Source organism: Myotis myotis, unplaced genomic scaffold (assembly GCF_014108235.1).
Source record: "Myotis myotis isolate mMyoMyo1 unplaced genomic scaffold, mMyoMyo1.p scaffold_m19_p_21, whole genome shotgun sequence".
In the NCBI taxonomy this organism is placed as follows: domain Eukaryota; kingdom Metazoa; phylum Chordata; class Mammalia; order Chiroptera; family Vespertilionidae; genus Myotis; species Myotis myotis.
Window position 1 is genome coordinate 13,422,548 of NW_023416326.1, and position 25,349 is coordinate 13,447,896.

Sequence of the window (25,349 nt, forward strand, 5' to 3'; positions counted from 1 at the left end):
GTGGTTGAGCATCGACCTATGGACCAGGGTCCCGGCACATGCCCTGGTTGCGGGCTCGATCCCCAGTGTGGGGCCTGCAGGAGGCCGCTGATCAATGATTCTCTCTCATCATTGATGTTTCTACCTCTCTCTCTTCCTCTCCCTTTCTCTCTGAAATCAATAATAAAAAAAAAGTTGTGGTTTCACTAAGATTTACTTAGAAGCTGCCCGCAGAGCTGCAGTCCCAGCTTCCTGCTCTGGGCACTGAAAACGCTCTTGTCCAGGGCCAGGAACGTCACACAATTCTCCCTATGATGACAGGACGGAGCCTGCTGGAAGGCAGGCAGGCGAGAGAAGGTGGGCAGATGAGGGAGTCCCTCCTCCTCTCCTGCCACGCAACAGCCAGGCCTGTAGTTTAACTAGTTTTCTGGGCAGACAAGGACAACGTGCATGCCATCATCTGGCTCCCTTCGAGTCCCTAAGAGACCCTGCCAGTTGTTTTGGATGATGTTTTGAAGAAGTTAAAAAAAAAATAAAAAAAAATAAAAAAGGTAGGGAGGAAGATGACTAATCTCCCCCAGAATGTTTGTCCTTGGCCTTCTTCTAGAAATATTCAGGTTGCTAAATGGACTAGAACAATGATATATTTATAAAGGAACAGAGTAAAAAAAAAAAGAAAAAGAAAAAAAGCAGCAGCGTAGCACTAGAACCGGGATACCATTATCAGCTTCCCAAGGATTAAAGAGAGAATAGAATAAAGTACTTAGGAAAGTTCTTTCTATTATCATTAACTGTAATGAAACCATACCAGTGTTCTGTTTGGTTCCGATAAGGTTTTCCTTTTGAGATCACAGGGTAAAGCTACTGCATTATGGGTAGGGGTAGCATCTTCCTCCAAGGGAAGACACTTCATGTGAAGTGTCCTGGGAAGGGATGTGTCCTCAGTTAGGAAACTGGGTCTAGAGCTCAAGGCATCTAGATTCGCTCAAGGCCACTCCTGCTTGGTAAAGTTTAGGAAATGGCCAGGTGGAAACCAGGAAGGGGCCACAAAGGGAAGAGGGTGAACTCCATCATCTAAAGCAGACCCTGTCATTGCCCAAAATGCTTCAGTTTTAACTTGTTAGTCCCACCTTCTTGCGTCTATAAAATCTTCCATCTTGGAAACTCATCAGAGCTTCCTTCTTGTTGCTAGATGGGCTGCTGCTGGATTCATGAACGGTTAAGTAAAACCAATTAGATCTTCGAATGTACTCGGTTGAATTTTAACAAAATGAAGTCATTGCAAATCCATGTGAGAGGCTGTCTGATATGAATACAGGACGACAGAGAAAGAGGTTGTTGACAGGGAAAGCTGCAAATAAGCCTGACCTTCAGGAGGTCACTGACAACCAGGAGGGAACATGTGTGACTGTGAGATGGTGACTGCTGGGAGAGGGAGAGAGGAGGGAAAGGCATTCCAGAAAAGGGGAGCTGCGAACAGCACCTGAAAAGGCACAGAGGGCAGGAAGTAAACCTGGGACCAGAACCCTAATGATCTATAAGGCAAGAGGGACTCTTTACAAACAAATGACTAGACCAGAATGACTATGGAAGTTAAATAGAAATAAACGTTAATGATTACTTCCTCACATTTTGGGGTGTTACCCATTTACTGTACACAATTGTGTTCACTTGGTGTAAATATCTACCTTCTAAAATGAGCCATTTTATGATGATTTCGTCATTTGTATTCAGTTTCAAAGAGAATGCTGATCACAGCACCACTTGAGAATACCTTTTATATAAAAAACTCATTTTTACGAAAGAATAATAGTTTGCTGTAGGGTTTAGTGGAGAGACTACAGAAACAGAATCAATAAAAGGGGCATTAAAACTTAAAATCATTGAATCCTAATAACTTGCCTTGGGAAGGCCTCTTAAAATGTAGTAAACAGTTTAGAAACTTATGTAACATCATCATTTAAATTAGTACAAATACGCACTTACGATCACCTAAGATTAGCTTGACATATATTCGTTTGACCCTCATTAGGCAAATGATCAAAAAACCACTTTAAAGAGAAAACATTTTTATATTCGTGAACGTATCCTTAAAAAAAAAATGAGACCAAAACTTAACACCATATTCCAGCTGCAAAGCGGGGTCTAAAACTTCCCGGTCCCTGGAGGTCAGGCCCCACTTCACAGCCAAGCAGAGCCCGACGTACGGAATCTGATCACAGCGCGTTGGTTGCTAGGAGAACCTTCTATTTTGCATCAGAAATCGCAGCCCTGACGCCGCCGCGCTTGCGCCCTTTCCACACGTGTCTCTGCAGCCAGGCCCCTCTCCGGCTAATAGCAGCTTAATGGCTCCGGTTTCCTCCCGCACCCGCCCGTTTCCGTCCAGCCCCAGTTCTGGCTGCGCCGTCGCCGGCCTGGGAGCTGGCGGCGAGCCCGGGACGGGAGCAAACGAGGAGGCGGGAGGCGGAGTCCCCGCCCAGCCGCCCGCGGGCGCTGGGGGGAGGCGGCGGGGTGGCGGGGGAGTTCGGCTGCACCCAGCTCTCCTGCGTTTTAAAATCTGCAGTAAAAATACAATCGAGCAACGCCATGTCGTCCCAAAAGGGGGGGCGGGGAGGGGGGAGCTGTGATGTCTCCAAATGCGTCGGGAAGCAGGGAAAGGAGGCGCGCGGAACGTGATTGAATAAACGCGGGCTCGGGTTCTGCCGGGGAAAGGCTGAAGCCGGGCCGCGGGGTGCGGACGGGACTTCAGGTCTCGCGGGAGTTGGAGGGTCGGGGCGCGAAGTGGGGGGCGCGCGCTCGGAGCCTCCCCCTCCCCCACCCCCCGCGCCCGGGGGGTCTTCGTCCCTCGGGATTCCGAGGCCGAAGCCCGTCAGGCCCGACTCGCCGCGGGGCGCGAAGGGGGCCAGGGCGCCGCGTCCTCGGGGAGCGACAGGCGTCTCCCAGGCGACGGGCTCCACACAAGATGGCGGACGAGAAAGAAAAGGAAAGCGCAGGTAGGCCGCCCTCGCCGCCGCCGCGACCCGGCCTCAGGAGGCGCCGGGTGGGGCCGGGCCACCCCCGGCCTGGGGCTCCCGCCGCTGGAGCGGGTGACTGCGGAAAGGCCGCCTGCAGAAGGGCCGCCTGCAGGGGACGCCGCTCCCCCCGGCTCCCGCCGCGCCCGGCCCCGCCCTCGCCCCGCCCGTGCGGCCGCCGCCTCCTCCCTCGCAGGCCTCCCTCCCCCCGCTCCGCGGCCTCCCTCTGGGACCGAGGCTCGGTGGCTGCGCGGGTTACGGCCGAGGCGCCGGGCGGGGCGGGCCTCAATGGCGTCCTTGCTCACGGCCGCCCCCAGACCCTCGCCCGGGCTCTCGGGGCCGCCGCCCGGGCTGTGGGCCACTGGCCGGCCCGGGGGGAGACGGGTCTGCGCCGACAGCCGGCGGGTCCTCTCCGGCCGCCCCGCCCGGCCCGGCCCGGGCGACGGCTTCCGCGGCCACCATTTTGGCTCCTGGACGGGGACATGGGGGCGGAGGGGCGGCCCCGAGGTCACAGGTCGCCTCCGAAATGTCTGCTCGCGGCCGACATTTTCAACACAAAAACACGACGCAGTTTAATGAGGACGAAGCCCTGGCCGGTGTGGCTCAGTGGACAGAGCGTCGGCCTGCGGACTGGGGGGTCCCGGGTTCGATTCCGGTCAAGGGCACAGGCCCGGGTTGTGGGCTTGGTCCCCAGTAGGGGGCGTGCGGGAGGCAGCCGATCCATGATTCTCTCTCATCGTTGATGTTTCTCTCTCTCCCTCTGCCTTCCTCTCTGAAATCAATAAAAATATATTTAAAAAAAAAACAAAAAAAGACGGAGAGCTGACGGGGCGGGGACGCGCATGGGCGCGGGCACGGGCGCCCCCGGCGGTGGGAGGACGCGCGGCGAGGCTCGTGGCCGCGGGGCGGGAGGAGCCAGGTACCCCGTTTCTTCGCGTTCCGCAGGGATTGCAAACCCGACCCTTGGTTGCCGTCCTGCCAGTTACTCAAAGGTGATCGACTGTTTGCATTTGGTGGTTGTCAGACTTATCGCAAAATTACATAAAAAAGAGATCAATATTTTAGGAAGGAAAAAACCCTGCATTTGTCTCCTTTCCTGGATGCTTACGCCACACCGGCACCCCATTTTTCTCAGCGTGGAGCTAAGCGTTTCAGGTGAACAACCAATATTTACAGGTGGAGACACCAGTTCTGAGAGTCATTATTGGTCAAGGCGATCCCAGGAAAACCGGCGGAGAGACGCGTGAAATGGGGCCAAAGATCCCGCCATTGATAACAAACAGGCTGTTCTTTTTTCAATGGTCCCGTTACCCGGAAAAGTCAGAATTGTTTTATGCATGTTACCTTTCCTCAAATGTCCTGATAATTTCATTGTGCTGCTGTAAAGTATTACCTCCTAATCAAATCATATATTTTTAGATTAATTTAGAACTTCCCGTAAAACCCAATGATTGAATTTTTATTAAGTTCTTACTCATACAAACGGAAAAATTATCAGGAGAAAAATTAAGTAAATTGTGGAATTTTTTTTAAAAAAGATTTGAGCAGGTCAGCATGAGAAAATGCGCTGGATTAAGCTGCACATACACATTTCTTCTTTACCTTTTCAAACATAAAAAAATGGGAAGCTTTCCTGATTTTTCAGTTTTCAAAAATAGTTTTCTATTTAAAATAAAGCCAGAGGAGGAAGCAAGTCTGTATAAGAAGTAAGGACTGTTAAAAAGCTGGATGGCAGGTGAGTGCAAGAGTTACCGTATGATCGCTTAGCAAGTTATGTCTCATCACTGGGGTGTACGCCTAAAACTAATATAATGTATGTCAACTGTAATTGAAAAATAAAAGATGATTTTAAAAAGAGCTGGATGTCATTCATTCAGTTGGTGCAGATATAATGCCTATAATATGGAAGGAATTTGGAATTCAAAGGTGAAAAAAAGTCTTTCCCCCAAGGAAGGTGCGATCACTAAGGACAATCAGAGATCAGAAATGAAGGGGACAGTTAACTGGCGGAGCAGCCCGTGTGCCAGGTGCTGTGCCAGGTGTGCGACATCCCCTCCTGGTCTGTGGCTAGCAGCCAGCGTCACTGGGAGCTGATCAGAATGAAGGATCTCAGCCATGACCAGAGCCTGCATTTTAAGAGATCTGCCAGTGATTCATATGCACATTAAAGTTTAGAAGCACTGTTATATGCTATATCTCATTTATTCTTAACAATATTATGAGTTAACTATAATGCAATTTGAAGAGCATGATGAAATGAAGGTGTGTTGTCTGAGGGTAACCTAGGGACTCATTTATGATATCATCTTTGTATGGACATGGACATTCCACTCCTACATTTGGTTTTCAGTTCTGAGGATTTAGAAATTACACGTAACCAATTAATCAGAATTGCCAGGTTTTGGGATTCACTCAAGCTAACTAAACTCATGAACAGGGATGTGCACACCTGAGTAATGATTTATTAACGTCAATAGGGTACGTTGATACACTGACCAGAAAGCTGATCTCTGCAAACTATAATAATGAAAATGTAATATGCTAATTAGACTGGACGTCCTTCTGGAAGTCCTTCCGGATGACTTTCTGGACGAAACCGGGGCTGCAAGGGAGGCCCAGGTCCCGGGTGCTGGAGGGAAGCCGGTGCCCACAGCGGATGGGGGGGTGGGGGTGGGGGGGAAGGAAGGCCTACTCTTCCACGAATTTCGTGCATTGGGCCTCTAGTGTTAATAAAAAGTTTTGGGGAGGTGAATTTATATTGCAAAAGTTGCTTGATGAGCATAAACTCACACAAAAGAAAGGTTAATTTTGGAGGATATATACATGACACTGTAAGATCCGGAGGGTGGGGACCATTTTCTGATCAGTTACCCTAAGTAGTGTTTTGCAGCGTGCCCAGCACATGGTAGGAACTCAGTATTTGTTGAATTAGATCATTTGAGTTAATTAAATGTGTTTATGTTTTAACCAAAGCATTACTTTCTGTTTCCCAAAAATCTATACTTGAAGTATATAAAACTATTTTTAGGGTTCCCCCCCTCTTTGTTACAGATAAGCTATATGCTTCTATTTCATATCACCCAACAATTTTTTGAGAGCCAAGTATTCACTGGCTTGTCTTTAAAAAACAATTACAAAAGTCCTCTTTGTAGAAATAATGTTTTAAATAGCTCCTCTTGAATCTTAAGAGTTTTTTTGTTGTTGTTTTGTTTGTTTGTGTATTTATTTTAAAGCTGAAAGGAGGATTATGTTTCTGAGTAGTCATCATATCCAGCTTTTCAACATTTAGGGATTAATCTTAATACAAGTATTGAGAATACAGGAGTGGGCAGAAGTAAGTTTACAGTTGTAACATTCTTTTGAGTTAATAAAGCTATTGTAATAATCATAATCTACATGTCTTTTTCCATATGAATAAGTGTAAGCCTACTTTTGCCCATCCCAGTATTGGTTAGAAAAAGTTAACTCTACGGCAAGGGCTCTTATGTTCTATTTATAAAATTTTTCTGTAAGATTGTGTATAATGAAGTTGCTATGCTTACTTGTAGTATTTTGTGCTTTACCATTGTATAATTTAATTTTTCTGAGATTAAAAAATGTTGAAATGGAAAATCAGTGCAGAGTCTTTGGATCTTTACATCTTATTTTATTGGTTCTGTCTCCTAGAGAATTTTATATAGGAATGGAAGGATCTTCTGTTTGTAATTCAAATCATCCCTAGGAAACAAACTGCTTAGAAATAAAATTCTAACTTTTGGCAGGCCAGTGAGCTTTGGAAGATATGTCAGTTTTTCAGTAAGCCTCAAGTACTCAAAGCTCTCGTTAGGATTTACTATTATTGTTTTTACTAAAATATTCTTTGTTACTTTGCATGCTTTGATAACATTGCTTGGTAAATTTCCTCCAATATAGTTGTTAACTCCTAGATGGAAAAGTTTTACAAGTTTATCATCATCATTGTTATTATTTCTCTGTAATCATGCCATTCCCCTCAAAACCTAACATTTGGAAATCTAAGGTGAAAAAAACCAAATTACTGGTGAATATTATTTTTTAGAAAAGGGAACTGTTGATAGTACAGAATATGGTATAGAATAGTAGAAAAAGTGAGCTTTTGAGTAAGACCTGAATTTGAATTCTAGCTTCTCCAACCTCTATCAGATCTTAGCCAAGATTGTTAAGCCCTAAAGAACCTCAGGTCCTTCAAATGTAAATTGGGAATAATTGTATGTATTCATAATGTTGTTGTAATGGGGACAGTGTCTTTTTACTCATGTTTATATCCTCAGTACCTCCCACAATGCCTGACACTAAAGGAATGCAGAATAAATAGGAAGGGAAGTGCTTGGTACATTTAGGGAATAGCTATTAGTAAATGTGTGACTTGGAATCTAGGGCAGTGATGGCGAACCTTTTGAGCTCGGCGTGTCAGCATTTTGAAAAACCCTAACTTAACTCTGGTGCCGTGTCACATATAGAAACTTTTTGATATTTGCAACCACAGTAAAACAAAGACATATTTTTGATATTTATTTTATATATTTAAATGCCACTTAACAAAGAAAAATCAACCAAAAAAATGAGTTCGCGTGTCACCTCTGACACGCGTGTCATAGGTTCACCATCACTGATCTAGGGGGTAGAAAAACTTAAATCCAAGTCTTACCAACTATTGATCACATATGATGCATTTATACATATATTTGGGGCCATTTAACAAGTTTTGTCCCTGTTTTAGACTGATAAGTCTCTAGGTAGAGACTAATTGAAGAAGAAAACTGGCTTATTGAAATTTAACTTACTTCCTCTAATTCAGAAAAACTGGACTTAAATTTATCTTTGATTAATGTATAAAAACTTGTCAAAAATTCCTTACTTAAAAAATCAAATGGACAGTGTAATACCACTTCACACCCATTAGATTAGCTACTATAAGAAGTATTGATGAAGATGTGGAGAAATGGGCACCCTTGTATATTGTTGATGGGAATATAAAATGGTACAGCTTGCCCTGGATGGTGTGTCTCAGTTGGTTGAAGCGTTGTCCTGTACATCAAAAGGTGGTGGGTTTCATTCCCAGTCAGGGCACTTACCCAGGTTTCCAGTTCCATCTTTGGTCAGGGTGCATGCGGAAGCGGCTGATCGATTTTTCTCTCTCTCTCTCTCTCCCTCTAAAATCAATAAATAAAATAAAATGGTGCAGCTGCTGTGAAAAATAGTATGGTAGTTCCTGGAAAAAAAAAAAAAGATACTGAATTACTGTATGATTTAGCAATTCCACATCTGGGTTTATACCCAAAATAATTGAAAGCAGGAACTCAGAATATATAATTGTATATCCAATGTTCATAACAGCATTATTCATAATGACCAAAAGGTGGAAACAACTCAAGTGTCCACCAATGAATGAATAAACAAAATTTATTATACACATACAGTGAAATATTATTTAGCTTTAGAAAGGAAGGAAATTCTGACATGTGCTACCACAAGGATGAACCTTAAAATTATGCTAAGTGAATTTAACCAGTCACAAAAAGACAACTACTGTATAATTTCACTTACTCGAAGTACCTGGAGTAATCAGACTCGTAGGAACAGAAAGTAGAATGGCAGTTGCCAGGGGAAGGGGAAAAGGGAAGTTATTATTTAATAGAGTTGAAGTTTTGCAAGATGGAAAGAGTTCTGAAAATCGGTTGCACAACAATGTGATTGTACTTAACACTTCTGAACTGTACACTTAAAAATGGTTAAGAGGGTTAATTTTTTATATTTTACCACAATTTTTAAAAATCAAATGGACATGTTGAGCACACCCAAAATGAAAAAAAAAAAAAAGGGTACATTGGCCCTAGCCAGTTTGACTCAGTGGATAGAGCGTCAGCCTGCTGACTGAAGGGTCCCGGGTTCGATTCCGGTCAAGGGCACTCGCCCAGATTGCAGGCTCGATCCCCAGTATGGGGCATGCAGGAGGCAGCCAATCAATGATTATCATCATCGATGTTTCTCTCTCACTTCCTCTCTCTTCCTTTCTGAAATCAATAAAAATATATTTTAAAAAATTGGTATAGTGTTTTTGGAAGGCAATTTGGAAATTCCTATTTAAAAAGATGATATTCACATGCTGTGATTCTTTAATATACTGCTGGGTATTTTATCCTTAGGAGTATATTACTGAGTGTAATAAAGTAACTTCTTTTTTAAATGCAGCAATACATTTGGAGCCAAAAACCAGGGCTTGAATTTGGGCACTGCTTCCCCTTGGGCATCTCATTTAATTCCTCTGAACAGTGGGAGAGAGAAGGGAGTTTGTGTGATGTTTTTCTCATGATTAAATTGGGGTATGGAACTTGGGAAGGAAGACCACAGAGGTAAAATGCTATTTTCTTCACATCATATCAAGGGTGCAGACTATCAATATAATTTATATCACTGTTGATGTTGACCTGGATCACCTGGCTGTAGTTTTGTCAGGTTTCTTCACTGTAAAGTTACTCTTTTTCTCCCTTTTCCACACTGGACTCTTGGAAGGAAGTCATTATGTAGAGCCCACACAGAAGGAGTGGGGAGTTTGCTCTGCCTTCTTGAGGACAGAGAATCTACATAAATTATTTGGAATTCTTCTGCACAGATTTGTTTCCTGTCTCCTATCTATTTGTTTACTCAGCCATTCCTTTATGTCAGTGTAGACTCATGAATGTTAATTTATACTTAGAACTAGAGGCCCAGCGCGCAAAATTGTGTGCGGGTGGGGTCTCTAGGCCTAGCCTGTGATCAGGGCCATCTTCCGCCCGCTCGCCAGTCCCCAGTCCCGTCCTGCCCCGCCGCCACTCACCCCAGTTCCCTGTGGTTCCCCGTTTGCCATCCAGCAATTGGAGCCTGAAGGCCTGGGGGCGGAAAGGAGGGACCGAGAGGTGATCAGTGCACCTCATAGCGACTGGTTGATTGGTATTCTGGCTGTTATGGTCTCTGGCCTTTTGTTATTATTTTTTAAATATATTTTATTGATTTTTTACAGAGAGGAAGGGAGAGGGATAGAGAGTTAGAAACATCGATGAAAGAGAAACATTGATCAGCTGTCTCCTGCACACCCCCTACTGGGGATGTGCCCGCAACCCAGGTACATGCCCTTGACCGGAATCGAACCTGGAACCTTTCAGTCCACAGGCTGATGCCCTATCCACTGAGCCAAACTGATTAGAGCTCTGGCCTTTTATTATATAGGATTATAATTCAATGCTGCTTCGTTTTGTTGTTCAGATTGTTACAGCTCTAGCCAGTGGTTTCTGTGTCCATTTGATATAGGCCGAGTCAATGTATGGGCAAATATTGCAAGGTTCTTGATTAGGACTGGTCTTACTGTCCTGAAATGGTTTTGGATGGCTTTTAGCTCTGCCCTTTGGCTCTGGGTTCCACCCTCTGTGTCATGCTCCTTTTTATGAGAGAGAGTACATGTTTTTAACTAAGCAATTTTCTAAACCTGTTTACTACCAATATAATTTTTGGGAGTCCAGTTGTTTTGTTTTATTTTTTTCATTTTGTGCTGTCTTTATCCTCTTTCAGTCCATGCTGGAGCTGCAAATATAATTCTCTTAAAATCTTCATGAGTCTCTTATGAATCTTATTGTCTACTGGACAAAAGCCATATACACACATTTATTTGAGATAAGCCATTCTCTACTTTGGGCTTCTACTGAGATAGCTGAGAGATATTAGGCTTCTTTTGAAGCCTTCTTGTTTGATTAAAAGGATTTCTGAGACACATCCTTAAACTCCTAAGAGGTTCTTTTGCTAGTTTGTGTGGTGCCTGAGACTCTAGATTTGATCTTTCTGAGGTCTTAACAAAGGATTTTACAGTCGTATACTTTGTTTCATGTTTAAGTTGTGTTTTTCTGCCAGTGCCTCAAATTTGATTTTTGCCCAGAAGCCATTTCTTATCTTAGCATCCATTGCCATCTGGAGAGGCAGGTAATTTCATAACTAGCAATTCATGGCTCCTTTTTGTTTAAGTTTTTCCTTTCGACGATCTTTCTCCTCCATCCTATATAATAAGAGCTTAATATGCTAAATGTCTGATTGTCTGGTCAGCCGTTCAACCAATCAAAGCATAATATGCTAATGAGATTCTAAGGCCGCTCAACTGCTTGCTATGATGTGCACTGACCACCAGGGGGCAGACGCTCCGACTGGTAGGTTAGCTTGCTGTGGGGGTTGGGCCTATCAGGACTGAGTGAGATGGGCCAGACATGCCTTGGAGCCCTCCTGCGGTCCCTCCCCAGTTGGCCAACCTCCCATGTCCTTCCTGGCCCCAATTGTGCACCAGTGGGGTCCCTCTGCCTGGCCTGTGCCCTCTTGCAATCCGGGACCCCTCGAGGGATGTCAGCCAGTTTTGGCCTGATCCCACAGGCCAGGCCGAGGGACCCCACTGGTGCAAGAATTCATGCTCTAGTTTTATTATATGCAGCCAGAAGGAACCAAGGTGCACCTTTAGTGGTTTCCCTAGAAAATTTTTATCTAGACCTTTAGTTTATCACGAACATTTTCTACTTCCCATGTTAACAGCATTTCTTCTGCTGTTCATAAAAAGGGTCCCCTCCACAGTTTGCAGTGTGATCTTCCTCACTTTCCTTTAAGCTGTAACCCACAGCTTACTCAGAGGCCAGCACTTCCTGACTCTAAATCCTCTCCCATATTTTTTGGCATTTGTTATGGCAGCATCTCACTTTCAGGTACCAAAATTCTGTATTATCTATTACTAGTGGCCTGGTGCATGAAATTCATGCACATTAAAAGGGGATTAATTGGAGGAAATATTTTAATATTGCTATTTGCCCTTTCTCTATAATAGAAGTGTCAGAGATGAAAGAAAATTAGTAAAATGTATATGAAAATCTTTCTCCTGCCAGAGTCTGGGGTGCACCACGGGACCCAGAGTCAAGTCTCCGCCCACCCACGTGCACCTCAAAATTGCATGAGACCCAGACCCGTCTGCCTCCCCCCACCATTGGGCTAGATTCAGACCCGGCCAGCCCCACCCTTGTCAAGCCCCGCCAGGCGGGGGGGTGCAGCCTCAGGTCCCCTGGCCCAGGGTGGGGTTGTGGCCTGAGGTCCCCCAGCCCGGGCCTGGGTGGGGGCACACCTTGAGGTCCCCCATTAAGCCCTGCTGGGTGGGGGGTATGGCCTGAGATCCCCTGTCAAGCCGTGCCAGGTGGGGGACATGCCTTGAGGTCCCTGGTCAAGCCCTGCCGGGCAGGGGGCGCAGCTTCAGGTCCTCCGGTCCTGCGCTAGGAGGGGGGTGTGGCCTCAGGTCCCCTGGTGCTGGGGCGGGGGTGTGTGGCCTGAGGTCCCCTGTTCTGGTGCCGGGGCAGGGGGTGCAAGCCCTGCCAGGCGGGGGAGTGGCCTGAGGTCCCCTGTCAAGCCCTGTGGGGGGTACAGCCTGAGGTCCCCTGTCAAGCCCTTTGGGGTGGCGGTGGTGGGGAGGCGCAGCCTCAGGTCCCTGCTGATTGCCCATTAAGGCTCGTTTCAGGAACTCGGCCTCCATTGTGGGCGCCGCCATCTTTGTGGTGGAGTGACGGTCAATTTGCATGTTCCCGCTTTATTATATAGGACTAGAGGCCTGGTGCACAAAAATTTGTGCACTCGGTGGCGGGGGGTGGGGTCCCTCAGTCCGGCCTGTGCCCTCTCACAGTCTGGGACCCCTCAGGGGATGACCACTTGCTGGCTTAGGCCTGCTCCCCAGGGGATTGGGCCCAAGCTGGCAGTCAGACATCCCTCTGGCAGTCCGGCAGCCCTCGGGGGATGTCCACTTGCCAGTGGGGACCAGGCCTAAGCTGCAGTCGGACATCCTTAGCGCTGCTGAGGAGGAGGGAGAGGCTCCCACCACCACCCCTGTACTGGCAGCCGTCAGCCTGGCTTGTGGCTGAGCAGAGCTCCCCCTGTGGGAGCGCACTGACCACCAGGGGGCAGCTCCTGCATTGAGCGTCTGCCCCCTGGTGGTCAGTGTGTGTCATAGTGACCAGTCATTCCCAGTCTTTCTGCTGTTAGGGTCAATTTGCATATCACCCTTTTATTATATAGGATAGAGGCCTGGTACATGGGTGGGGGCTGGCTGGTTTGCCCTGAAGGGTGTCCCTGATTAGGGTGGGGGTCCCGCTTGGGTGCCTGGCCAGCCTGGGTGAGGGGATGAGGGCCGTTTTCAGGCTGGCCACAGCACCTTCAGTGTGGGGGTCCCCGCTGGGGTGCCTGACTAGCCTGGGTGAGGGGCTGATGGCTGTTTGCAGGCTGGCCACAGCCCCTTCAGTGTGGGGGTCCCCACTGGGGTGCCTGGCCAGCCTGGGTGAGGAGCTAATGGCTGTTTGCAGGCTGGCCACAGCTCCTTCAGTGTGGGGGTCCCCACTGGGGTGCCTGACCATCCTGGGTGAGAGTATGAGGGCTGTTTGCAGGCTGGCCACAGCCCCTTCAGGGTGGGGGGGTTGCCTGGCCAGTCTGGATGAGGGGCTGAGGGCCGTTTTCAGGCTGGCCACACCCCCAGCGGGGACCCTCACCCCATGAGGGTGTGGCCATCTGGGTGAGGGGCTGATGGCTGTTTGCAGGCTGGCCACAACCCCCAGCCACCCCAGCTCCCAGTGGAGGCTGGCTGGAAGCAGGTATCTGGGATTTATTTATCTTCTATAATTGAACATTTGTTGCCTTGAGTGCAGGCCACAGCTGGCCAGGGCAGGCAGGAAGTTTGGCTTCCTCCATTGCTGGGGCAACCAAGCCTCCTGCTTGCTCCAGCTGCTTGGCTGCCAGCTGCCATCTTGGTTGGGTTAATTTGCATATAGTCACTCTGATTGGCTGGTGGGCATGGCTTGGGGGGCGTAGTGGAGGTGCAGTCAATTTGCATGTTTCTCTTTTATTAGATTAGATTACTATGATCTATGTGGTATTCTGTCACTTTTGCCGTGTTCCTGCCTTTAAGAATTTAATAGTTTAGTTAGTGTTTATTAGTGCCTATGAGTTCTAAGTATTGGGTTAGACCAGTGGTTCTCAACCTGTGGGTCGCGACCCCTTTGGGGGTCGAACGACCCTTTCACAGGGATCGCCTAAGACCATCGGGAAACGCATTTATAATTACATATTGTTTTTGTGATTAATCACTATGCTTTAATTATGTTCAATTTGTAACAATGAAAATAAATCCTACATATCAGATATTTACATGACGATTCATAACAGTAGCAAAACTACAGTTACGAAGTAGCAACGAAAATAATTTTATGGCTGGGGGTCACCACAACATGAACTGTATTAAAGGGTCACAGCATTAGGAAGGTTGAGAACCAGTGGGTTAGACCAACTCATGCCGTTCATTTGGTATTTACAGTCCTGAAAGGAACTGCTACCCCAGTTGAAGCTTAAAAGGATCAACTAACTTGTCAATATTTCACTAGAGGACACAGATTTGAATCTAAATTTGGATAAGAAGACAGGAGCCTGGGCCGTAGGTAAAAGAGAGGAAATATTCTATAGGATTATTGCCTTTGTATTTAAATATGAATTTTCTTCAGCATACTTGTATTCAGCTGTTTACTTCTGTTTCATATGCAGACATCTTGAGTTATTTTCTTTTCTTGTGTTCCCTTCTTTATATAGCTCTGACCTTCTTCACCTGTCCTTTCTCTTCCTCCTGACTTTCTTTTCACTACTTTGTATGGAGTCCTTTGGTGCTTGAGACTTATTCTCATGTAAATAAATTTCTTTACCAAAACTTTTTTTTATTGTCTAAAGTTTTACATATGTCTCCTTCTTCCTCCCCCTTCCCCCCAGCCGTTCCCACCCCGGGCAAACCCCCACTGCCCCAGTGTCTGTGTCCATTGGTTATGCTAGTATGCATGTATACAAGTCCTTTGGTTGCTCTCTAACACCCCATCTCCTCTGCCATTTGTCTCTGGATTTATTTTTGTTCATCAAATTATGTTGATCATTATATCCCACAGATGAGTGAGATCGTGTGATATTTATCTTTGTCCGATTGATTTATTTTGCTTAGCATAATGCTTTCGAGTTCCATCCATGTTGTTGCAAATGGTAAAAGTTCCTTCTTTTTTATAGTAGTGTAGTATTCCATTGTGTAGATGTACCACGGTTTTTTAATCCACTCATCTACTGATGAGTAATCCCACTTCTAGGACTATATGCCAAGAAACCAGAAACACCAATCAAAATGGATATATGCCCTGGCTGGCTTGGCTCAGTGGATAGAGCATCAGCCTGAGGACTGAAGGGTCCCAGGTTCGGTTCCGGCCAAGGGCACATGCCTGGGTTGCAGGCTTGATCCCCAGTAGTGGGTGTGCGGGAGGCAGCCGATCAATGATTCTCTCTCATCGTTGATGTTTCTATTTCTCTCTCCCTTTCCCTTCCTCTCTGAAATCAATAAAGAAATAAAATAAAAAAAATGGATATATGCACCCCTATGTTCATAGCAGCACAGATTTGGAAACAACCTAAGTGCCCATCAGCAGATGAGTGGACAAATACTTTTTTTATAGAACACCCCGCTCATTCCTTTTTCTTAACTTAATCTCCCCTTTCTCTTAGCCTACCACTTCTTTTGGTGCCATTTCAGAGTAAGGACTATTCATTCTCCCATGTCTTTTTGCCTTCAAGTAGAAGTTGAATCAGCCCACTTTAAATTCCAAATTAATTGCTTTTTCATTCTTACATAAAAATTCTTCCTTTGAAATTTGTTCTTCTTCACCTTTTCTCTTTATTACTGTCTCCCTTTTGCTTACTGTTTGCTGATCAAAGCCTTTGCCATTTCTTTATCAGTTTTCTGTCCATTCCAAATTCCACCATCATTTTGGATGACTTCAGTGACTAGGTAGGCCATTCATCCAACACAGTAGTTTTTTTTTTTTCTCTCTCTCTCTCTTTTTTTTATTATTATTAAGGTATTACAAATGTGTCCTCATCCCCCCCATTAACCCCCAACCTCCCCCCCGCACACACAAACTCATGCTCCCATCCCCCCATTGTCCATGTCCATTGGTTTGGCTTATATACATGTATACAAGTCCTTCGGTTGATCTCTTCCCCTTACCCCTGCCCTCCCCTACTTTCCTTCTGGGGATTGATAGCCTGATCGCTGTTTCTCAGTCTTTGGGTCTGTCCCTTTTCATCAGTCTATGTTGTTCTCTATAATCCACAAATGAGCCAACACAGTAGTTTCATAATTCTTTATTCTTTCCAACTTCAGTGATCTTCATTTCCATTCTTTTTTAACATCTTACTCTCATATTTAGATCTTGTGAGATGAAAGGGCGAGGGCTACGCCCTCCATCTTGCCCCAGGGTAAGGGCTACGCCCTCCATCTTGCCCCAGGGTAAGGGCTACGCCCTCCATCTTACCCTGGATCCTCCAGTTTTGGGCAGCCATGTGCTAGGCAAGGAGCTTCTTCCCGGAAGCCCAAGCCTCTGCTAGCCACACCCAGGACTTCTTTAAACTAACCAATGACAATCAAGGGAAGTGCGCGCCATAGATATGATCACATCCTGTGTAACAAGACGCCGACTTGCGCCTGGCCAATTGGCAGGGCCCACAGTCCTTTCTCCTCCCCTTACTCCAACCCCCTATAAAACCCCTCTCCACACAGAGTTCTTTCTCTCTGCCACTTGACTTGCCGTTGTGTCAGTGAGTATGGTCGGGGAGCCGAGCTAGCTCGAATAAAGACTCTTTGCTTTTGCATCGGACTCGGCTGGCTCCCTGGTGGGCTTTTGGGGATCTTGAAATCTGGGCATAACATGAGACACTTTGAAATCCTGACCCTTTTATACTATCCACTGACCACAATCTCCCAGCTTTCCACTGGTGTTCTGTTTCCTTACATAAATTACCTGCTGTTGGACCTTATCAAGACCTCTGATTTCTTCAATCCTTCTATCTTTCCCCGTCCCAATTTATCAACCAAATAAAACAGATAGTGGCTAATGTAAGTAGGAAAGGAATTTATTAGAAGTTAGCAGGGAGCTCACAAAATCAACAGGGAATCTGGAGAATGAACTTGGACAACACAACCAGCCCAAACCAAGGAGGTTGTACGGCCAAGGTCATGCTACAAGGACAGTTTGGTTAATTTTCTACTGCTGTGCTGAAACTGGACAACCAATGGGACCAGGCTGCCTGTCACTATTTAAGCCAATTAAGCAGAGCCGGTGTTGAGTCATATATGAGTGTTTATTCCAGTCCTTCCGGCAGCATGGGAGAACAGCAGGTCATCCATCAAAATCTGCTCTGCCCCCCTCCGTAAGCCAGCTGCTTATATTCGGTAGGAGAAAGATTACATGGGAAAGTAGGCAAGAGGAAAAAAAATATGGGCATAATGGTTACACGTTGCAGGCAATGTGGGCTCCGGGCAGGCCATCATTATTTGGGCAACAATGTTGTTAATCTTTCTGTGATAATAGGCAGTTCTTGGATGAGAATGGGCCCCATTCCAAGGTTGACTCCCAGGGCCCAGGGGTGTTCAACCCCCAGCCAGGTTAGAATGTGCTTTCTCTCTCTATATTTTTTAAAATCTGTTTTTATTTATTTCAGAGAGGAAAGGAGAGAGAGAGAAAGAGAAACATCAGTGATGAAAGAGGGTCGTTGATTGGCTGCCTCCTGCATGCCCCACCCTGGGGATCAAGCCCGCAACCCAGGCATGAAAACTGATGAAGAAATGCCAAGGAATTGAACCATGAGCACTTGGTTCATAGGTCAACACTCAACCACTGAGCCACGGTGGGTGAATGTGCTTTTTTTAATCAGAATAAAACAATCATGGTTAACAGAGCATGATTAATATTTCTTACAACTAGTAGCTAGTCCCCAATATTCTATTTCTGTCTCTAACAGTACTGCTGCCCTTGAACCAATGTTAACTAAATTCTTGCTGTTATTGCTTTTTCCATCCCCATATGTAATTCAAAAACTCTCTACTTTTTTGTATTAGCTTCTTAAAATTCAAAATCCTGCACAAGAATATTGATTGGCTGAGCCTGGGTCACGTTCCTATTCCTTTACTACCCGAAGACTGGGAGAGGGAAGATCTATCCTTTTTGGCTTCTTTAGTGAGATGACATTGTATTCTGCTAATACACACAACAGGAATTCCCTCAAAATAGGAAGTATTTGGATCCTGGTGGCCAAAAAAAAAAAAAAAAAAAAAAAAAAAGGAAAAGGAGAGGAAGAGGAGGGGAAAAGCAGGAGAGCGAGGTGGAAGATGAGGTGGAGAGGGAGGGGGAAGAGGAAGAGGAAGAGGAGAAGGCAGAGGCATCCATGAATGTCTACTTTAGCCTCCTACTGGCTTGTGTGTGTGGGGGAGGAACTTTGCTTAAAACTGTTTGATCTAACTTCAACCTCCTTATTCTCAGTAGAGGATCTTTGTATTCTTAAAAATGGTCATCATTAGCCCTGAACTCCCTCAGCTTGTTGCCTCTACCTTGAAACACATGTTTAACACTCCTTTCCGGCCTTCCCTGTTATTTTAGTAGAAGAGCGCTCCTTTTCTCATTTGTATTCATGACCTCATCCACTTTTTTCTTCTCCAGAACTTACTTTCATTAATTAAGCCTTTCATCTTTTTAGTTAAGAGCATTTATTAATATCTCCTTTATGCCAGACATTGTTCAATGCCAGAGATATAAAAATGAACTTGATATAGATGTGAAGGACTTAATATTTAGTGGGAAAACAGACACTAAATATTCCTATTTTCTATTAGAATGTCAGCACATCAGTTCTGTTCTCTACGGTGTCTCAGTGTCTAGTATATCATAGGTTTTCAATGAATATTATTTCATGAATGCAGAGAAATAAGCACAGAGTGATGTGTAAGCATAGAGGACGAGTACTTGGCCTAGTCTAGAGAATGAGAAGGGAGATGGTGTCTGTGTGGGTGGAGGCTTGTTGGAAGAGATCGAAAGAGTGGCTTAAAGGTTGACAAGTTTGCCCAGCCAGCGTGGCTCAGTGGTTGAATGTTGAGCTATGAACCTGGAAGTTACGGTTCAATACTTGGTCAGGGCACATGCCCGGGTTGGGGGCTCGATCTCCAGTGTTGGGCGTGCAGGAGACAGCAGATCAATGATTCTCTCTCATCATTGATGTTTCTTTTTCTCTCTCCTGCTCCCCTCCTCTCTGAAACCAATAAAAGCATTTAAAACAAAAAAAAAAGCAGGGAAAAAATGGGAGAGTACCAGCTTGAGAGAGGAGCAGGAACAAAGGTAGGGAATGGGGGAGAGGTGGATGGTTTGAGCAGTTAAAATAGTTATTAACAGTTAACATCTATTTAATATTTACATACATATTGTAAGTATTTATATACATTTTCTCTTAATACTTACAATGTTCTGTGTTTAAGGCATTATTCTCATTTTAGAAAAGTATGTTTGATCTTTAGGGAAACTAAATAGCTTGCCCAAGCCCACTTAGTCTATAAAGGTTAGAGTAGGAATTTGTTTGGGGTTGTTTCTGGCTGCAAAGCCTGATGTTCTTTAAAACTACCCTGTTAATTAATGTAGTGATTCCCAAACTTGGCCACTCATCAGATCCCCTGAGGTACTTAGTAAAAATACCGGTTCCTGGCTCTATTCAGGATACTGAATCAAGTTAATATAAAGGATATCATTTTTAAGACCACATTTAAGAGTTAGTATCTAGTAAACACCCATGAGATTGCGTGGGGGATGGAAGGTACACAATAAATGCGTTCTTACTGTTTAACACAAAAAGTACTTCTAAGATTCTTATTTTATCAACATTGATAAACCTTCAGTCAGTATACAACATATTTTAAAATATACATGATAGTCTGAAATGTGGCATCTTTTGTAGTAGTTCTGTTATGAAAGTGTGCTTGTTAATTAGTAGTTCTGGTATTATTTCACCATCTGATCATCTTGTAAAGTGCTTATTTCCACATATGGTCATTTCACTTTTGCTAAATGGGCACTCTATAAAAAGTAACATTTTCTAGAACACCTGCTAACATGACATTTCTGTGAAAATAAACGTATTATTGCTAATATTTTCCTCCAAGCTTGGCAAAATTGCATAAACTTACTGAAAACCTACATATTAATTTTAGCTTCATTTAATTTTTGAGATATTATTTCTGATTTTGAATTAGATGTAATCATGAATTAAATAGAATTACTTGGATTACCAACCAACCAGTTTCTCATATATATCAAGGTTATAGTTTAAGCATGTTCTGTAGCTAGAAATTGTTTCCAGAGCACAATGATGAATTATGGCTTTATTTACAGTTCTATATTTGTAAAAAATATTTTTATTGATTTCAGAGAGAGAGAGAGAGAGAGAGAGAGAGAGAAAGAGAGAGAGAGAGAGAGGCTGCTCCCTGCACGCCCCACACTGGGGATAGAGCTCACAACCTGGGCATGTGCCCTGACAAACCCTGACCTCCTAGTAGTTCATAGGTCGATGTTCAATCACTGAGCCAAGCAGGCCAGGCTTTACACTTTTATTAACATGACTAATGGAGAGTTAGGTAAGATTTTTTTCCTGCTGAAGGGGAACTGAGTATGGATCTTTAAAAAACATTTTTAAGATCTCAGTAAACACATTTTTTCATTTGTGGTGGCCATAGTCAATACAATGCTTTTAAAAAACAAGTGATTAGTCCTTACAGTAGAGAAGAATAAACCAAACTCTGGTCCATGACCACATAAGCATTTTTCAGAGGGGATTTTTCCTGTAGTTGAGAGGGCTAAATGACATCAAATTCTCTTTCATCTTGAGATTCCGTGGTTTTTAATTGTGACTTTATTTCTGCACTGACCTAAATATGTCATTAGCCAAGCACTTCATGGAAGTTTCTAAAAATTTGTATAACATCTTAATCTGTTGTGTGTTAATAACTAATGAAGTGCCCTAACCAGTTTGGCTCAGTGGATAGAGCGCCGGCCTGTGGACTGAAGGGTCTCAGGTTCGATTCTGATCGAGGGCATGTACCTTGGTTGCGGGCACATACCCAGTGGGAGGTGTGCAGGAGGCAGCTGATCGATGGTTCTCTTTCATCGATGTTTCTAACTCTATCCCTCTCCCTTCCTCTCTATAAAAAATTAATAAAATATATTTAAAAAAATAACTAATGAAGATATATGGACTCCAATTAGTACTTTTGTGGCAAAATTGCACCAGATGTTACTGGTGATTGGACTTCGGTTCAGCAACCTTGGCACTTGAGCTCTGGCTGAGAAAGAATTCAGATCCAAGACTCAAATACAAGGAAAATTTTATTTAGAAAGTCACAGAGGGTCAGGCTGGAGTGGCTCAGTTTGTTGGGCTACATCCCATGCACTGGAAATTGCTGGTTGCATTACCAATCAGGGTACATGCCTGGATTGGGTGTTTGACCCCCAGTTGGAGAGTGTACAGAAGGAGACTTGATGTTTCTCTCTCGCTTCAATGTTCCTCTCTCTCTCTCTCTCTCTCTCTCTCTCTCTCTCTCTCTCTCTCTCTTTCTCTCTCTTTCTCTCAGCATACCCTTGTGAAGATTAAAAAAATTAATTAATTAAAGTTAAAAAAAAGGCACAGAGGTAGAGGAAGTGAGCTGTGGAAGAAGTGAGCCAGCTGGGCTGTGTGAGCTCAGGAAATAAGTTACAGAGGAAAAAAATGGGCCCTTGGAACTTAGGAGAAAGAAAGCAAGGATGTACACGCCTGGGGGGAAGGAGAGGGCAAAAGGTGAGGGGCGCACTCCAGAGAGAAAGAGCACGTACTGAGTCCTCCATCCTGAGGGTTTTTATTTGCTCTCTAAAGGCAGAGATCTTAGGGCAGGGGTGGGCAACCCCTGGCACACGTGTAACTTTTGCTAGCACGCGAAACCCTCTCTTATAATCTTCCATTTACAATTTTTGTGAACATTTGAATAACTTAAATGTTAAATTCCAAGGAACTGGCAAGACACTTGATGTTATGTTTGGTTACATAAAGGCTTTTGAAAAGAAACTGGAAGTCTTTAAGAGGGATGTGGATGGTGAGAGATTTAGATATTTCCAAACCTCAAGAGGCACATCAAAGACCTCCCAAAAGGTGACAGAACAGACTGTCAAAGCCTTCAAAAGCTGTTTTTAAACATCATCAAGTCAACTATTGAGCAGTTCTTCTCAAGATTTGCGAAATTCAGAGAACTGGAAGAGACAGCAAAATTCATGAGGTTTCCAGACAGCATGAAACTGGAGGAACTAAACTTACAAATGTTTTCATGGATAGACATGGCTGACTTTGAAATGCAGTTGATTGAATTTCAGAGTAGCTCAATTTGGAAGCAGAAATTTACTGACCTTAAAGTTGACTTGGAAAACATTGAAAAAAAGCGATTAGAGACAGGAGTACCAGAGAGAAGTGTCGAAAATGAACTATTGAGGACTTGGAATGCCATTCCAGAAAATTTTTTCTGTTTAAAAAACTTTGCAACAACGTTACTCTCCATGTTTTCATCCACATACGCTTGTGAATCTTTGTTCTCAGTGATGAATTTTGTTAAGTCTTTTAATAGGAGTAGCCTGACGGATGAAAGTAGTAGCTCGTGCATATCTCTGAAGGTCACGAAATAGAAACCTGATGTAAAATCTCTGTCATCAGTGACGCAGCAGCAAAAGTCCCACTGATAATATCAAATGGAGTCATAAAGTTTTCTGTCGGACTATCAGTGTACATGTATACATTGAAAAATAAATGTATTTTTCATCACATACTGTGTTTTTGTCACTCGAATGAATTTTATTATTTCTTCAAGGTTCTTCACATACGTACACCTTAAGAGATATCTAGTAGGCGTAACATGTTCTCAAAAAATTAGGGTTGGCACGCAGAATAATTTTGAGTCAGAAATTTTGCTGGTTTCGGCACGCACTCACAAAAAGGTTGCCCACCCCTATCTTAGGGAAAATCCCAGGGGAGGATCTCAATGGAATATTCATCAGCTTTCCAGGTGTTGTTCTTTCAGGGTTGTGGTTCCTACTTATTGGTTGGTGCCAGGGTAGGGGGTCATCAGTCATCACATCTGGTCCTACAGTCCACCATGGCATGTGTGGTGCCACCTTTCCCCCCTTCCCCGTACCCCCTCTGTTAGCCTTGCTGCTTTTCTGGGCCTGGAGCTGAAACACAACTGAGGCCCGGTTTGACCAAAACTCTGTCAATAGACCCGAGACTTTATTCCTAAGGTTATTTGATGTGGGTCAGAACCTCATTGTCCTGAGGGATTAATGCTTAAGGAGTGGTCATGCAAGAGCTCGCATGGAGTCCTTTCAGGCTCTTCTCCAGCTCCTTTGTTTCTCCTCTAAGGGAGTCGACCACATGACTGGCGACAGGCCAGGGGAGGAAAGTCAGGGGAGGGTCTGAACAGCATGACTATCGATATGGAAGTCAGGGGGTCTAAACCTCAAGGACAGCAATGCCCCAGGGGAGGAGAGGCCATCCCGGGGGTGAGGTCCCTGTTTTCCCAGTTTTGCCCATTGCTAGGCACCCGGGGCTTTCCACCCTGGTGATAGTCCATGCCAGGCCTGTTGCTCTAGCTCTGCGCACGCCTGTCTGTCTCCTACAGTACAATTTACACAAATATATAGAGAGAAGCACAAAATTTTTTACTCAGTGATTATACATTTTGTTCACATTACATTTCATCCTAATAACTATATAGGTTAAAATATATTTCTTTTTTTTTAAAATATATTTTATTGATTTTTTACAGAGAGGAAGGGAGAGAGATAGAGAGCTAGAAACATCAATGAGAGAGAAACATCGATCAGCTGCCTCCTGCACACCTCCCACTGGGGATATGCCCGCAACCCAGGTACATGCCCTTGACCGGAATCGAACCTGGGACCCTTCAGTCCGCAGGCCAATGCTCTATCCACTGAGCCAAACCGGTTTCGGCTAAAATATATTTCTTAAAACATAATAATTTCCTTAGGTACTGCATTCATTATATATTCTAATAATCCTCAAGATTTTCTTCTATATAAAAGTTATTTTTTTCATGAGATATTTTAAAATCAGAGGCATTGTTTCAGTTGTTTTGAAATGTTGATTTGAGCAGTGTAAGTTGCCAAATATTTTTGCAACCACTAACACCCATTATTTAGACATCATGCAGAGACAATTGTTATAGTTACACTTTCATTTAAATTTGAATAGTTTAAATGTATTGCTCTGACAATAAAATTTTCTAAAGCTTTTATTAGTTTGCCACATAAAAATGTTAATAGGTTAATATAACTTTCTGACATGTTATGTACCATCGTATTTTAGCCATTCTTTGGCAAGAATATACAGACAGTCTGACTATAATTTTCATGAAAAGGGCAAGAAGGGGAAAGTGATGCTTTAGTTTGGGTTTGGCTTGCTAGTTGGCTTCATTACCTGGAACCTTGGATAACAGTGTTCAGAATTGTTAAACCCCTTTTATTGTTTAATATGTGTGCCCTTTAATTTTATAACAACTGTACATTTGAATTAGGATGCAGTGTATATATTTACCATTTTAAAATGCAGTTCAGTGACATTAAGTACATTCACATTGTTGTGCAACCATCGGCCACCATCTATTTTCCGAACTTTTTCATCATCCCAAACAGAAACTTTGTACCCGATAGTACTCCCAACCCCACTGCTGGCAACTACCATTCTACTTTCTTTTCTCTATGAGTTTGACTATTCTAGATACCGCCTGTAAATGGATTCATGCAGTACTTAACCTTCTGTGTCTGGCTCATTTCACTTAATGTCTTGAAGACATTCAATCATTTTGTAGCATGCATCAGAATTTAATTTCTTTTTAAGGCTGAGTAATATTCCATGCTATGTATATACCACATTTTGTTTATCCATTCATCCATCTATGGACCTCTGGGTTGTTTCCACTTTTTGGCTATTGTGAATAATGCTGTTGTGAGCATTGGTATACAAATATCTGCTCAAGTTCCTGATTTCAACTCTTTTGAGTGTTCATCCAGAAGGGGAATTTCTGGGTCATATGGTAATTTGATGGTTAACTTTTTGAGGAACTGCTGTACTGTTTTCCAAGGATGATACTATTATTGTCATCATTTAAGTAGAGGAAACAGGCACAGAGAGACTCAGCCACTTGCCCAAGATCTCACAGCTCGTATGTAGAAGAGCCAAGTTTGAGCCTAGATGTCTAGCTCCAGGGCCAGTGCTCTTAATCAGATTACTATACGTACTGTCTCTGCTGTATCAGTTTTAGCAATAATGGAACATTATGCTCTCCTAATTGGGGAAGATTGGCTGATACCAATCTTTTGAGAATTGGACTATATCAAACCAATATTTTTCTTCCTAATATTTCCCTTTTGGGGT

At 44.0% G+C, this 25,349-nt stretch overlaps 1 protein-coding gene across 3 annotated transcripts in view; it reads left to right on the plus strand.

The window, feature by feature from the left end:
- The first annotated feature begins 2,621 nt into the window (after positions 1-2,621).
- Positions 2,622-25,349, plus strand: part of EFCAB2 (EF-hand calcium binding domain 2) — a 68,104-nt gene continuing 45,376 nt past the window's right edge. The window contains exon 1 of one of the 3 annotated variants that reach the window (XM_036355036.1): positions 2,622-2,972. In XM_036355036.1, coding sequence (XP_036210929.1) covers positions 2,942-2,972 — 31 coding nt within the window. In that variant the 5' untranslated portion in view covers positions 2,622-2,941. The remainder of the gene's footprint in view (positions 2,973-25,349) is intronic. The other 2 variants (XM_036355038.1, XM_036355037.1) reach the window with 2 other exon arrangements.